Below are 15,905 nucleotides of genomic sequence, written 5' to 3'. Positions count from 1 at the left end.
TTGCTCTGTATTTAGTTCCCTTTTTTTTTTTTTTTGCTAAGGAAAGAGTGTGATTTTAATGAGACTAATTAGTTACAAACTTTTCTCATGAGGGACTTTCATTATCACGTTTTATTGCATCTATTGGCTATGTGGAATTATGTTTTTAAAGAAGATTAGATGAGTTGTTTAATAATGCTAGAAGAAGAGGTGGAGCCTGGAAGAACTATGGTATATTGTCTCCCTTGGTTCTTTCATTTGCTGAATCAACTAATTATATTCCTCCAACTTACCTATCATCAAATGCTCAACCCTCTATGCTAGGTTTTGGTTGAGAGTGAGAGAAGGTGGGGCTCACTAATGGAGCTTATTACAGGGTCTTTTGCTCTCAAGGACCTTGTGATTACATTGGTGGAAAAAAATAAACCAAAACTTGTATGTTTGAGACATTTTTATGAGTGCAGAGGTAGAAGAGAACCTCTGAAAAGCATCAGTAACTCAGGCTGTTTCACCTGTGGCAAACTAGCAAGTGGTGCCATGGTGAATTATTGGTCACCAGCCCCACCCTCCAACACTTCTTTCATGCTGCCTGAAATTTTTTATTGCAATATCGTCCCAAAATGTGCCAATTATACTTATTATATGTGCTTATGGAGCACTTTAGTGGGGAGAGGAGAAGGGGAGATTTATCCTTTTGCCCAGAGTTTAGGGTAACTTGATGCTACTATGCTTCAGAGGAGTAAATGACCACCAGTAGTACCAGAAGATGGGAAAGGAAAGGGAAATTAGAGATCACCAATGACATTTAATCAGTTTTGAAATTGTGCCTGGTGTCCAAGGCCAACCTAGTTCCATATCAGAAAGAAGGGGCAGAAATATGTAATTTCCCTTTTGTTCTGAGCTACCTGATGTCTGCCCCAACCTTTTTTTTTTCAGGTCTTAGAATTCAGGGAATTATTAGCAATCAGCCAATAAATAGCCAAATAAGTAAGTGAATGAATAAGTAGATAATTAAATAGATTAACTGATAAATAATAGCTAACATTTCTGTTGTACTTTAAGATTTGCAAAGTGCTCAGCATATGTTAAATAATTTGATTCTCATAACTATCCAGTGACATAGATGCTATTATTATCCCTAATTTGTTGATGTCAAAACTCAGATTATGTGAGTTGCCCAGTGTCACAGACGAAGCAGATATCTGGGGTAGGATTGAAACATAAGTCTTCCTGACTCTATAAGACTCCATCCACTGTGTCATCTAGCTGCTCAAAAGCTATGTTAATGGTTAAGTAATCTTTCATAAGACAGACACCTTGAGATTTAAACAGCTTTCATAATGCTTCTGTGGAGAAAGAGTTCTGAGTTCTAGTTTTTTAAATTTTCTTACCCCTCCCAATTACATATAAAAACAATTTTCAACACTTTTCAAAGATTGAGTCTCAGATTCTCTCCCTCCCTCCCCCCACACTCAACCAATGGTAAACAATCTCATATAGATTTTATATGCGCATTCTTAAAAAGCAGTTTTCCATATTAATCCTTTTATGGAAGGAAACTCAAATAGAAAAAAAGATAGTGAAAAAAGTTTGCATTGATTTCAGACTCCTTTTTCTCTGGAAAATACATGGCATTTTTTATCATAAACCCTTCAAGATAATTTTGGATCACTGTATTACTGAGAAGAGCTTTTATTCATAGTTGTTCATTTTTTTGTTTGTTTGTTTGTTTTTTTAAACCCTTGTACTTCGGTGTATTGTCTCATAGGTGGAAGGGTGGGCAATAATGGGGATCAAGTGACTTGCCCAGGGTCACACAGCTGGGAAGTGGCTGAGGCCGGGTTTGAACCTAGGACCTCCTGTCTCTAGGCCTGACTCTCACTCCACTGAGCTACCCAGCTGCCCTGCGAGTTGTTCATTTTAAATTATTCCTGTCACTGAATGGTGGTCTCTTGGTTCTACTTATTTCACTCTGCTTCAGTTTGTGTAAGGCTTTCCAGATTTTTCCTAGCTCCTGCTACTTGCCATTTTTTACAGTTTAACTGTATTACCTTACAATAATATAATTTACACAGTCAGCCATTTCCCAATTGATGGATATCCAATCACATTTAAAATTTTTGCCTCCCAAAAAGAGTTCCTTTAAATATTTTTGTACATATATAGGTCCTTTCCTCTCTTGGTTTTTTATCTTTTTGGAATATAAACCTAGTAATGGTATTGCTGGGTCAAACGGTATGTGTTGTGTAAAATAGCCCTTGAGGCATAGATCCAAATCGTCTTCTGAATGATTGAATCAGTTCATAACTCCCCCAACAATGCATTCATGTGTCAGCTTTTCCATATCCTTCCCAAGTTCTGTAATTTTCCTTTTCTGTCATAATAACCAATCTGATAGGTGTGGGATGGTACCTCAGAGTTATTTTAATTCACATTTCTCCAAATAATAGTGATTTAGAGAATTTTTTTGCATGAATCCAGAGAGCTTTAATTACTTTGTCTGAAAACCATCTGTTCATATTCTTTGACCATTTATCAATTGGGGAATGACTTGTATTTTTATATATTTAACTCGTTTCTCTATGTATTTGAGAAACAAGGCCTTTATTTTTTGCACCATTAAGTAATTACTGTGTATTACTTTCAATACTATTTACCCCTATTTAGCTTCTGACCTTCACCTCTCCCAATTTGCCTTTTTTTTCTCTATCAGCTCTATCTCACATCTCTTACTCTCCTACTTTACTGTAGAGTAAGATAGCTTCTATACCCATTTGATTGTGTGCATTCCTCCTTCATTGAGCCAGTTCTCATACGAGTAAGGTTCACATGCTCTCCTTCCCACTTCCTCCATCTTCTCCTCAACTGTGAACATTATTTCATGCCTTTTATATACAATAATTTGTTCCATTCTATTTTTCCCTTCCTCCTACTCCCAAAGCATTCCTCTTTCTCATGCTTTAATTTAATTTTAATTTTTATATCCCATCATATTCAACTGACATCCTTGCCTTCTGATTTTGCATACTCCTTCTAAGAGTCATAATAATAATAACAAAGTTCTTCAGTATTACAAGAATCTTCTCCCCATGTAGGGATGTATACAGTTTAACTTTATGATGGAATGTCTTTTGATTTCTCTGTTTACCTTTTTATGATTCTCTTGAGTCTTGTATTTGAGAGTCAAATTTTCCATTCAGCTCTAGACTTTACATCAGGAATGTTTCTCTATTTCATTGAATGTCCGGTGCCACTGAAGGATTATTCTTAGTTTTGCTGGGTAAGTGATTCTTGGTTTAAGTCCTAACTCCTTTGCCCTCTGGAATATCATATTCCAAGACTTCCTATCCTTTAATGTAGAAACTGGTAGGTCTTGTGATATCCTGACTGTGGTTCTACAATATTTGAATTGTTTCTTTTTGGCTGCTTGAAATATTTTCTCCATTACCTGGGACTTTTGGAATTTGGCTATAATATTACTGGGAATTATTCTTTTGGGATCTTTTTCAGGAGGCAATCAGTGAATTCTTTCAATTTCTATTTTGTCCCAGTATTCTAGAACCAAAGGACATTTTTCCTGGATGGTTTCTTAAAATGATGTTTAAGCCCTTTTTTTGATCATAGGTTTCAGATAGTCCAATATTTCTTAAATTCTCTCTCCTGTATTTATTTTCTAGGTCAGTTATTTTTCCATGAGATATTTTATATTTTTTTCTGTTTTTTCTTTCTTTTGATTTTGCTTATTGTTTCTTTATGTCTCACAGAGTCATTAGCCTCTATTTGCTCAATTCTAATTTTTAAGGCATGATTTTCTTCAGTGTGATCTTTTGTACCTCCTTTTCTGTTTGGCAAATTCAACTTTGTAAACTGTTCTTTTCCTCAGTGAATTTTTGTACCTCTTTTTCCAGAGGGCCAATTCTGTATTTCAAAAAGTTTTTCTCTTCAGTGTGTTTTTGTATATCCTTTTCCATTTGGCCATTTCTGCTTAGTTCTGCTCTTCTTTGGATTTTTGTGCCTTTTTTTACTAATTGGCCTATTCTGTTTTTTAAAGTATTAATTTCTTCAGTATTTTTTTGTGACTCCATTACTAAGCGATTGATTTTTTTCATGATTTTCCTTTACCACTCATTTCTTTTCCCAATTTTGCTTCTACCTCTCTCATTTGGTTTTTTAAAATCTTTTTTGAGTTCCTCCATTAATTCTTTTTGGACTTGAGAGCAATTAATATTTTTCTTATTGGCTTTGCTATCTTTTGAGTTGAGTCTACCCTGTCATCAAAATAAATTTTGGGGTATCATTTTTCTGCCTTTTTCTTTTACTTGAAAAAAACTTTAAAATTGGGGTCTGTAACTGAGGTGAAGGGAGCACAGTTCCAAGTTTCAGGTACTTTGTGTAACTGCCTTCAGAGGTGGCTCTGGGGATGTCTGCTTTCAGTTCTTCCAAAGTGGTATGGCCTGTTCTCTGGTCTGTAAGCCCAAACACTCTTTACCCTTTGGAACTGTGACCAGTGTCCCCTGCTCCCTTGTAGCTGCAAGTGCTGGTTTTTGCTGGTGTTCTCCTTGCTCTGTGACTGTGCCCCAAGACTATGACATGGTTCCTGTGAATAGACAATGTGACAAGAGTCTTGTACCCACAACCAGCAAAGAGTCCTCATAATCTCTTTCTGAGCAGTTGTCTGACCCCAACTTTACCATCTGTGAGTGAGAGGTCTAGAAGGCTTGGCTGTTGCTTTAGCCATGCCCAGAGTTTGTTGCTTCAGTGGGGTCTGCCCTAGTGTGTTGTGCTTCACCTCCACTCTGGTGCACTAGGATCCCTGCTGGCCTTCTAAGTCGTTCTCGGCTGAAAAATTACTTCTTTACTTTGTCATTTTGTGGGTTATGCAGCTCCAGAATTCATTTTGTTATGAGGAAATTAGGATTTTAAAGTAAGGTAGCAGGCAGAGCTGTCAAGCAAGTGCTTTTTTAGAGGGTAATTTGGTAGAAGTCAGATGGGTCCCTGTACCTTTTCCAGCATTTTGGCTCTGCCCTGAGGTCTAGCTTTTAAAGACCTTGGAAAAGAGTTCCCAGGGAGCAGAAATATAAGCAGTCATGTATAAGTCTCAGGAAGATTTTGATTCCATATAGGGGACAACGTCCTAAAATTTGGAGCTGGCCAAAAGTGAAATTGGCTGTCTTGGCAGGTAGGAAGTTCTCCATTGCTCTAGGAATCTTCATGTGAAGGCTGAGTTCAAGGATTTCATAGAGTGTTTTCTCATTTGGAACTAAGTGATTTCTGAGGTTCTCTTCTATTGCTGAAATTCTATAGCTCTGTTTAAGTCATGGTGTAGAAAGCATGAAAAGCCAGAAGCTAAGAGATGGTATAGTGTTGGGACAGTCAGAGAAGTGATCAATGCCATTTTAGGTATGAGCAATGGCTTGGAAGTAGAGTTACAATGCTGTGATGAAGAATTTTTGTGTGGGGGATTTTGGGGGATAAGAGATCAGGAATAGTTTTAGAAAATATTACCGTAGAGCTACTAAACATTTTGAAAATATGTAACTATAGATTGCCTCTTATTTTGAATATATCTTATGAAACGGCCCACTTAAAGAATAGATAAAATGGGATTCTATAAAAATCAACTAATAAAATTTTGAATTAGGTTTTCTGTTCTGGAGTATAGAGTATAAGAATATACATGTGAGCTATTATAATCTAACTGTTAGATGCTGTATTAAGAGTTAGATCAAGTGAGAAGTACTCCATGTATTCTTACTCTAAAGGCTGCTCTAATCAATTAATTTATTTCAGTGGTAAGGTTTAGTTTGTTGTTTATGAAGGCTCTTCTGTAGATTTATTTACTGTCTAATTGAGCAGTAGCTCAAATGTTTTTAATTCTGAGAAGATTTAGAAAAGTTTTGTATTTTTTTCTTTTAAAGCCAAAATTTTGACAAAAATACCCATGGTTTTCTTCTGTTTACATGCAGCCAGGAGCTATGGGCGGAGACGAGGTAATTAAAAAAAAATGTAATCTTTTGCTTGCCAAATTGTAAGTAGATGTGGATGTACCTGTGAAGGGTTGTGGGGCTGGACTGGGAGGGAGAATGAATCGATATTTATTGTACTTATAGTATGCTCTAATTTAATTATTTTAGAAGAATAGTTCAGTTATCATTAGTGGCTCAACTGCTTTTATCTCTGTTGGTAAATTGTTATTTTAATCCTAAGAAAGACACTGCAAGATTGGGCATTTTAAACTAGAAATTTTGGGGGTTGGGATTCTTATAAAATAAAAGGCCAAGTACAAGCTATTAATTTGTATTTGTTATGCTTTTAATAGATTTAAATTTTTAAAAATGTAATAGCATTATTTGTTTGGAAGAGAAAATATTTTAATGCTTTCATTGGTTATTGGATTTCCAAACTGACTAATAGTGATTATTACATCATATATGCCTTTGAGGATAGGAATTTCTTTGAGCACCTAGTTTCTTATATGTCTTCATATGCATATGAGAGATTAAACTTCTGCTTGGCTTTGAACAACAGAATGAGCACAGGTTTAGATTTTTTGACTCTGTGTGAGAAAAAGTTTCTGAGCAAGTTAACCTGTCCAGAAATGGAATGAAGTTTCTTGGGAAGTGCTTCCCCAGTTCCTGAAAATCTTGAAGCAGAGGCTAAATTTTCAAAACATTATAGAGGACACTCATGATTTCAAGAAGGGTTGACTTGGATGTCATTTGGAGACCCTTTGACTCTGAATTTCTGCCATCCTCTGTCTGGAACCCTGTCTTTTGGAAGGCACTTTCCCACCTCTTATCTCATTTGATCTTCAGGCAATTCTGGGAGGTAGGTGTTAGAGCCTGCCCAGTTCTGATCTGTCAGATCCATGAAAGGAAACACAAAAGTAACTTGCTAAAGGTCACATGGCAAGTTGGATTTGGAGTTTGGATTGAGATCCAGGTCCTTTGCTTCCTTTTCCAGTACTTTTTCTCTCACCCATAGGCTGCTTCAGTGCTAATGGTTCAGCGTGGAAAAGAACAGTTTGATAGTTTGAATTTGTAGCATTGCCAGTGTCTGAAGTTAATTAAATTACTGTCTCTCATTAATGTTAAAGGGAGTATGTATAGCTTTTAAGGCATCCAGATATACTATTATATGACAACTGGAGTACACAATCAATTTTCAATCATTGTGTAGGGCACTCATTTTTTATGACTCTAATAAGACAACCAATGGCAAGGAGGAACCCACATTCAAAAAGGGAAATAGATTCTGACCCTAAGACATAACATGATGAGAGATTAGCTGTCTCTGAAAGTCTGTTCTGCCACTGTAATCCAATCAATGACTAAGTCCTATAGACTATCCCTTCACAATGTTTCTTGCACCTATCCCTTTCTTTCCATTTCTACTGCCTCTCACCACTTCATTTAAAACAAGTTCAAAATCCTATATCCAAGGTCGTCTAATACCCAGCCAACTCTTTATTATTCCCTGAATATGCCATGGGGTTTTCTGCCTCCTGAACTTTACTCACCCTTATCTCTCTCCCTACCTTGAATGCCCCTTTCCGCTGGATTAAATTCTTTCTTTCCTTCAGGAATCTGATAAAGTCATATCTTTCGTGCAACCTCCCCAAACTGCTCCAGACGTGGGTAATCATTCTGTTACCCTGAATTGTTATAGCATTTGTTGTCTCTACTGTTCATTGGGCACTTAGCAATTAGTATATTAGGTTAATCTTTTTATACATATGTCCTCTCTCTGCAACTGCATTGTATGTTTCCCAAGAGTAGAAACTGTGTCGCTCGTGTTGCCTTACACATAACAGACCCTTAATCAAAGCTGGGCAGATTGTATTATAGGACAAGGGCTCTTAACCTTTTCTGTGGCATAGATCTCCTTTGCAGTCTGGTGATGTTCTTCTTAGAATAATGTTTTGAAAGTTAATGAAAATAAAGATGCAGTTCCTCTCCCATACAATTTCACAAATTCCTTGAAATCTATCCATGGATTCCTACCTAAGAACTTGGAACCTAAGATTAGAAGATCCATATATTTTGTTGATTATGATGATATTGGAACCAATTCAAGGGCATCTAGTCATTTGATATTTGACTGCCTTATTGTGTTAAGATTTATTAAGAATCTATTTGTGGGTAGCTAGGGGAAGCAATGGAGAAAGATTGAAGCTTAGAGACAGAAGGTCCTGTGTCCAAATCTGGCCTCAGACATTTCCTAGCAATGCGGCCCTGGGCAAGTCACTTAACTCCAGTCATCTCACCCTTACCACTCTTCTGCCTTGAAAGCAATAGTTAGTATCAATTCTAAGGTAGAAAGTAAAGGTTTAAAAAAAACTATTTGCTTGGAATACCATGCTAATAAGCAGTTTCCAGAGCTACTTAGAACTCTGTAATTCCCTCCTAAACTTATGATGAAATATGATGAAAATACAAACAGAATAAAGACTTGGAACAAAATTTGTAAATAATCAAAATTTTTGTGAAGTTTAATTTATAATCCAGTCCTCTGCAGCCATAGAACACTCAATAGATATGCTTCTCTTTAACCTTTTATTCCCAACACTAAATACTTAAAGACTTTTGCTTTGAGTATTCATATTTTATCAAATAAAAGTTTATTTACATTTCTCTAGATCCTGTATTTCATACGAGACTTATATTAACTAAGTTCCATTTTGATATGGTGACTACTCTCTTCACAGCAGAAACCTTTACTTAAACTAACATCTAACACAGCAGAGAAACCAACAGAAAAGTACCAATTTCCTATTTATTGGTGATTTACAAAGTCAGATTGATTGAAGTTAGGTCTCTAGCAAGAATACATATACACACTGCATAAAAATCAAGCACAATTTTGGGAAGAAAGTAAAGAGGAGAAGGTAAGGTCATTGGAAGATCAAAATTGGGCCACTGGAGGCCCTTATCTTGTCTAATGCTCCTGAAAAAGTATTTGGAGTGGTCATACCTGAGAATGCGGGAAGATAGGTGTGAAACAAAATAGAAATAATGGGAGCTGTTGAATTTATCTGAATAAACAAATGGAGACAGGCTGGGTTGCCTTAGCGTGGGAAGGTATAAGATGTGAGAATCAATCTTGCTTTGATGTGTCAGGTATTCAGAAAGCAGGAAGCCTAGTCAAAGTAATGGACAGAAAGAACTATCATAATGATGCCAGGTTCATATGGAGAAGCTGATGGTAGAGCCCCACTCAAGGAGAAATTTCCGAGAGAAATGTCAGGGAGAAGTTCTGACATTGGGGAAGGAGAAAAAGGTTCATAAACAAGGAAGATTATATAACAGGAAGAGAAAGCAGATCTTGGCAGTACACATTTGTTCCAGCTGATGTAGTGTTTCCTGACAAGTAGGGTGTAAAACAGATACTTATGTCACATTTGAAATCATCTTTTCCATTAATTTTTAATACGATTTAAAGCATGTGCTCCAGGGGAATAAAAAGAATGCAGCAACTAACTGCAGAGTAAGGATAGAGGCATCATGGTATAGTAGAGTTTCAGATCTAGAAGGAATGCAACTAGGTTCTTAAAACTTGATTTTAAAATTCCAAACTTAAAAAAAATAAAAACCACAAAAAAAGCATTTCCTTACAAAAGCAGGAGTTTAAAAAGAGGATTCTCTTTGGAAACTCTAAATCTCCAATTCATACTATTTACAAGAAATGGATTCTTATTTCACCTCTGATAATACAGGTGTGACACTTGGGCAAGTTAATAAGCCCTCAGTTACTTTAACTGTAAAAAAGGGGGCTGAATTAGATAGCCTCTGAGGTCCTTTTCAGCTTTAAGCCTATGATCCTATGATCCAAATGCTTAAGAAGACTTAAAATACAGGTTATGCTTCCCCCACAGACTTCAATTGCAGGCTATAATTTAAAAACTTTAGAGAGAATAGTGATGGTTTTTTTTAAAAGGAAGAACAAAATATTACATTCAAGGTAAAGTGAGCAAATTTCACCATATACACACTTGAACACAATAATTTTGTATAATAATTTGTCAATGTATGTATCTATTAGTCTATGAGAGACAGCATGATGTAGCAGGAATCCAGCTTTGGCAGTGGGAAGACTTGGGTTTAAGTATTGCCTCCTGACATATGAGAGCTAGGTGAACCTGGAATTATCATTTAAAGTCAGTGCCCTTGGGAAGCTCTCTTAGACCTATACATTGCAGAGACATTGCACATCTGCAGGGAGAACATTTTGCTAATTGGTTGTTCAATCCTGGTGAAATCACAGTTCTGGCCAAAAAAAAAAATATACATACTATATATATTCCTTTCAAAAAGAGATCTCATGTCAAGGATATCCTGGGTCAGTCTGTTTTTACACTGTTTGCTATTTGAAAAACTATTCTTTATCAAAGTAGAATTTCAGTTCTCTCACACAGGTTTTGAAACTATCAATGAACAAGTTTTCTGCATATTCATTTTTAAACTTCTCAAAATTTAACTATATTACAGGACAACAAAATTACTTTAGTTCTTGCTAGTTCTCCAATGCAAAAAGCTGTCACATTGGCTAGGCCTCTAGCTATTTCACATGTTCACGGATCAACTCCTCAATAAAGAACCACATGCCCTTGGTCTATGCCTTCATACAGATTTTTCTGTTTTAAGTAGAATTTATCATTGCCCTTAAAGATATATTGGCTTTTTTAATGATGATAAAGATTCTGAAATCTTTTATCTGATTAAAAATAAACCACCACCACCACCACCACTTGTGGACCCATACAGCAGAGTCTTTCTTGTCTCTGCCAGAAATCTACCAAAGAATGTAATCTTATCCAAATTCAACTAAGTATTTTTCTCTAAGTCCTACTTAGAGCAGAGATTCTTAACATGGGATCTATGAATTTGATTTTTAGAAGTATTTTGCTATCTGTATTTCAATATAATTTATTTCCTTTGTAATCCTATGCCTTTAAAAACCTAATTCTGAGAAGGGGTCCATAGGCTTTTACTAGATAGCCAAAGGCAGAGTGAGTGGTTCATTACACCCAAAAAAAGATTAGGAACCTTGGAGTAGAGACTAAAGTCTTATTCCCCTATATGAGCTTCAGTTGCATGAATTGAAAAACTCAATGGTTGGGTTTTGTGACTTCAAACGCTTTTATAGCACTAAATAATTTGTTTCATAGCCCAGAGTTAGAAAAGATTAATGCTTTATTCCTAAGGAGCAGGGATGCTGTCCTGTAGCAGTGGAAAAATTTGACATGGGGTATAGTGTTCATCTTTGACTGACTTTATACACTTAGTTTAATTTGACCAAACTTTACCTAGTCAAAGTTGTCTTAGAAACAACTTAAAAGGAACAGAAGAGTGCATATTTTGAGGAATAGGGGAAGGAGGTACTGAACTGGAAGGTGAAGACAAATGTTCAGGAGAAATAGATATTAGAAGAAAAGGTGATATTCTTCAATTTGGAAGTTCATGATTCTGATGAAGAACTGCTGAGCAAAGGAGGGCATTTATTGTTGAACTCATTGGCAGGTAAGTTAGAAGAAGGTATACATGAACCAAGTACAAGTGAGCTGGAGAGATGATTTACTTATATATTACACCTAGGTTTAGGGTAGAAGATTGAGAAACCGAAGGCTTTGACCCATCCCTTCAGTGTAAATAGTTTCCTTCTGCTGATCTTACTGATTGTTACTTCAACCTTGACCTCATCCCACATATATGCTACTCATTTTTTGTGCCTAATTTTTATGCTCAAATTTGCCTGTGCTCCTCCTTAAGTATGTGACCTCATTGTAGTAGGAAGGAATGAATAAAACCAAGTGCAAAGAAGAAACCAGTGGGCAAGAAGAAGCAAATGGCTGATTGGGAATATGTAGCTGGCCACATCCCCATCATGCAGTAGCAGAGGATGATGGAAAAGAAATGGAAGAGTGGTCTTAAAGAAGGCTTATGTCGAACTGTTTGGGGAGGTAACAGAATGGTGGTTGTCAGGGCTAAGTGAGGAAGAAGAGAGAACAAGACAGAAAATGGTGTCTGTAACTGACTACACCTTAAAGAAATTTTATTTCTCTCCCAGATGAGTCTTTAAAGTACATTGCAGAGCCATAACTAGAAATTCTTGTATCAAGGCAAATTTAGTGGAATATGATAGTGGTAGTCAGAAATCTATTAATCAGTGGGGCATCTAAGTCACTTAGTAGATAGAGCTAGGTCTGGAGATGGAAGGTCCTGGGTTAAAATCTGGTCCCATATACTTCCTAATTGTATGACCTTGGGCAAGTCACTTAACCCCAGTTGCCCAGCTCTATGCAGAGTTCTGCCTTGGAACCAATACCAAGACAGAATCTAAGACAAAGGGTTTATTTAAAAGAAAGATAGAAAATTTTCTAATCAAACATCAGCTAGGTCTATTCTCCAGTAGAAGTTAATACCACATGAGTCCAAACTGAATGTTACTTTCCCAAATATTGGGGGGGGGGGGGATTGGGAGAAGACTATTAGTATTAACAGGACTATATATTGTTGCCAGCTAATGGGAGGCCAATGTACTAACGTCTCATACGGATGAAATATACACACTAGCTTTAGTATTATTCACGTTCTTTGATGACACCATACTATCCCACTCAACTAAATTTCCTCTAGGAGACAAGAAGAGGGGTAAAGTGACAGAATCTCAGGGATTAGTAGGGACAATAGGCTAGAAGAGCGAGCACTGGCAGAAAGAAAGGCATATCTTTAACCAGCACCACCCCCAATTATTGTTCGCCTGGGGAAAAACTCTAGTCTGCCTCTGTTGGATACAACTCTGATAATTTATGCACTTGATACCCTCCACTAAAATCCAACTTTGATGCCTCAGAGTAGTATGAAGGTGACCTTGAGTTTTTAAGGCTCTACTGGTGGAGCAGAAGCTCTGGCTTGTCTTGCTATCTGGAATGACTTCAAGCATGGGCTTGGCAATGCATCTGCCAACCACATTTAGAGAGCCTTATCACCCTACTAGAAAATTAGCTACTTGGATGGGACTTTTATATGCCAAAGGATGATTATTTTTTTCGCCCCAGAAATCAAGATAATATAAGATGGGGGAGGGGGGGTCATCATTTTTATCAGTAGAGGGAAAACCCTCACAAATGAAAAGAGGAGTCTTTTGAGGTATTTGAGCATATGTGGCACAATGCTTCTGAAACTTCTTCTCTACAAACCCTGTACTTTACCTTGTATTTGGGAAAGAGAACATGATTTAATTAAAAAAAAAAAAAAGGCATTGGCCTTGGAGTCAATTGAGAGTCCCGAGGCCAAACTTTTGAATACCAGCAGTGCTATTTACTTTCTAGAGGACCCCGGGTAAGGGGCATCATCTCTCTCAGTCTCAGATTTCTTTTCAGGAAAGGGGAAATAATAAATTTTCTTCTAGGATCAATTTGAATAAAGCAGTTAGTGAATCTTAAAACACAGATGAGTGTGAAATATAAAGCTTAGTGCCTCTTGCTGCCCTGAAAGGGAAGAGCCAAAGGAGAAGGACTGGGCAAGAAGTCATCAGAAGCTGCTTTGAAAATGATGAAGGAGTTTGGTGTGGGAGGTAAAGGTAAAGGTCTAAGTAGCTGAGCATGCCCAGATTTGCCCCCATGCTTTGAATACAGCTTCCCCATCACAATCAGTAAAGAAGGATGTAATGGAAAAGACAGTTTGTTTTGATGACTGTTAACTATTGCTTTGCAGTGCTTAGTAATCCTTTTAATTCATTACTCTTCTTCTTTTTTTTTTTTTTTAATTTTAAACCCTTAACTTCTGTGTATTGACTTATAGGTGGAAGATTGGCAAGGGTAGGCAATGGGGGTCAAGTGACTTGCCCAGGGTCACACAGCTGGGAAGTGTCTGAGGCCAGATTTGAACCTAGGACCTCCTGTCTATAGGCCTGGTTCTCAATCCACTGAGCTACCCAGCTGCCCCCAATTCGTTACTCTTCTTAATCGATTTAATTTATTTCTAAATTCATTTTTCACTTATCCACTTACTGAATCAAATGCATTTGATTACAAACTGAAAAAAGATCTTAAAAGCACAGCCCACTTAAGTGAAGAAATAGAACTAGTAGGTTAAGTAGATGTCCAGGAGCGTATTCTGTACTTTTTATTTTATAATATGGAAATTGAAATTTCATAGAATGATAGGATGTTAGAACTAGAAGGAACTATCTGTTCAGTCTTCTTAAGAATATTCATATATAAGGCTTATAAAGATCTATATTAAACATTCATAAAAAACCTCTAAGGTTCCTTTTAGCTTTCTTCGATTGCAATTTGCGTAATTTTGGATAAGTAATGTGAGTTGAAAGGCCTTTATCCATTGGTTTTGAAATCATTGTGAATCTGCACATGGCTAGCCAGCTTAAGTTGGTGGTTCTACATTGAATAATTGTCCCTTTGCCAGAATCCTGGGGCAGGGTGGGCAGAAAAGGTATTACAAGGTGGTGGAGAGAAAACTCATCTGAGGGTCTTGGGCTGAGCTCTCTTCCTTGAGCTGTTCTGAGCCTCTCTGACCTGTTTTCATTGGGGGAGGGAAAGAAAGGGAGGGGGGGGAATGCTCAAAACAGGCTATTACATGATAATTGTGTCCTGTCTCCTGCTTCCTTCTAGCTTTTTCTCAAAGTACAAGTCACATACAGTCAGACATTTTGCTGCTGAGGTATTTTTGTCTTCCTTTTTGTTTTATGGCTCTCCTGCAAAAGCGGGGCTAGGAAAAATTCTTATTTTTTAAAATATAATTTTATTTTAAAAATATTTTTTCATGGTTACATGATTCATGTTCTCTTCCTTCCCTCTCTTCCCTTCCCCCTCCCAGAGCTGACAAGCCATTCCACTGGGTTATACATAATTGTCACTCAAAACCTATTTCCATATTATTCATTTTTTTCCCTTTTTTTTTTTTTTTTTAAAAACCCTTAACTTCGGTGTATTGCCTCATAGGTGGAAGAGTGGTAAGGGTGGGCAATGGGGGTCAAGTGACTTGCCCAGGGTCACACAGCTGGGAAGTGGCTGAGGCCGGGTTTGAACCTAGGACCTCCTGTCTCTAGGCCTGACTCTCACTCCACTGAGCTACCCAGCTGCCCCCCCATATTATTCATTTTTGAAAGAGAGTAATCTTTTAAAACGAAAACCCCAAATCATTTACCCATATAAGCAAGAGATAAATCATGTTTTTCTTCTGCAAAAAAATCCTATTTAAAAAAATTTAGAATTTCTTACCACCACCTGTTCACTGCCTCTATATAAATCCAAGAATTAAACAGAGTTGTGTTTGTGTAGAAATATAAATCAGTAATGATTTTGTTAAATTTTTTTAAATAGGAAAAGAAAATTTAGTTTCCATGCCTTTCTCCATAGTTAAACATATGACTCATAACTATTTATCATTGTAGTGCAGAACCATTGTCTGGGACTAACTTAGGTATGCTAGATCAAAGGGGAAAACACCACATTGGGACTTTTTTAGAATATATAATGTTAGGCATCTCTCAGGGAGGAGGGAGGAAGAGAGATAAAGAAAATGGGAGAATTGTTAAAACAATGTGTGTATGTGCATAATTCATAAATACACACACTACATGGATACATATACTTATATTTCTATTACAATATTTGGCTTATTTTTATGGCAGAGGCTTTGGAAAATTTTAATAGCATCTTCTTGGGTTTAGAACTTATAGTAAGATCTTCACTCTCCCTAGTAAAACACCATAGGAGATTTTTTTTTAACTTGATGGAAGTTTAAGATTTTGTAAATAGGTATATACTGTAAGACCGCAATACTGCAAAAACCTAAAGAGAATATCTTTGCCTTTAAAAAAAATGCATGTTCACTTGTAAAAATTCTGTGCTTTTCATGGGTTGTCATGTCCAAAAAAAAAATAGGAAAAAGAAAGAAAAAATG

At 36.7% G+C, this 15,905-nt stretch overlaps 1 protein-coding gene across 6 annotated transcripts in view; it reads left to right on the top strand.

Moving 5' to 3' along the window:
- CPEB3 (cytoplasmic polyadenylation element binding protein 3) overlaps window positions 1-15,905 on the top strand; it is a 182,990-nt gene that overhangs the window by 88,851 nt on the left and 78,234 nt on the right. For 4 of the 6 annotated variants that reach the window (XM_044665675.1, XM_044665676.1, XM_044665679.1 and 1 more), the window contains one exon: window positions 5,946-5,969. The exons of the other annotated variants lie outside the window; for them this stretch is intronic. In XM_044665675.1, the coding sequence (XP_044521610.1) occupies window positions 5,946-5,969 (24 nt within the window). The remainder of the gene's footprint in view (window positions 1-5,945; window positions 5,970-15,905) is intronic. 6 annotated transcript variants of the gene reach the window in all.

This window comes from Gracilinanus agilis, chromosome 2 (assembly GCF_016433145.1).
Source record: "Gracilinanus agilis isolate LMUSP501 chromosome 2, AgileGrace, whole genome shotgun sequence".
NCBI classification, from domain to species: Eukaryota; Metazoa; Chordata; class Mammalia; order Didelphimorphia; family Didelphidae; genus Gracilinanus; species Gracilinanus agilis.
This window is presented reverse-complemented; position numbering and strand designations above follow the sequence as displayed.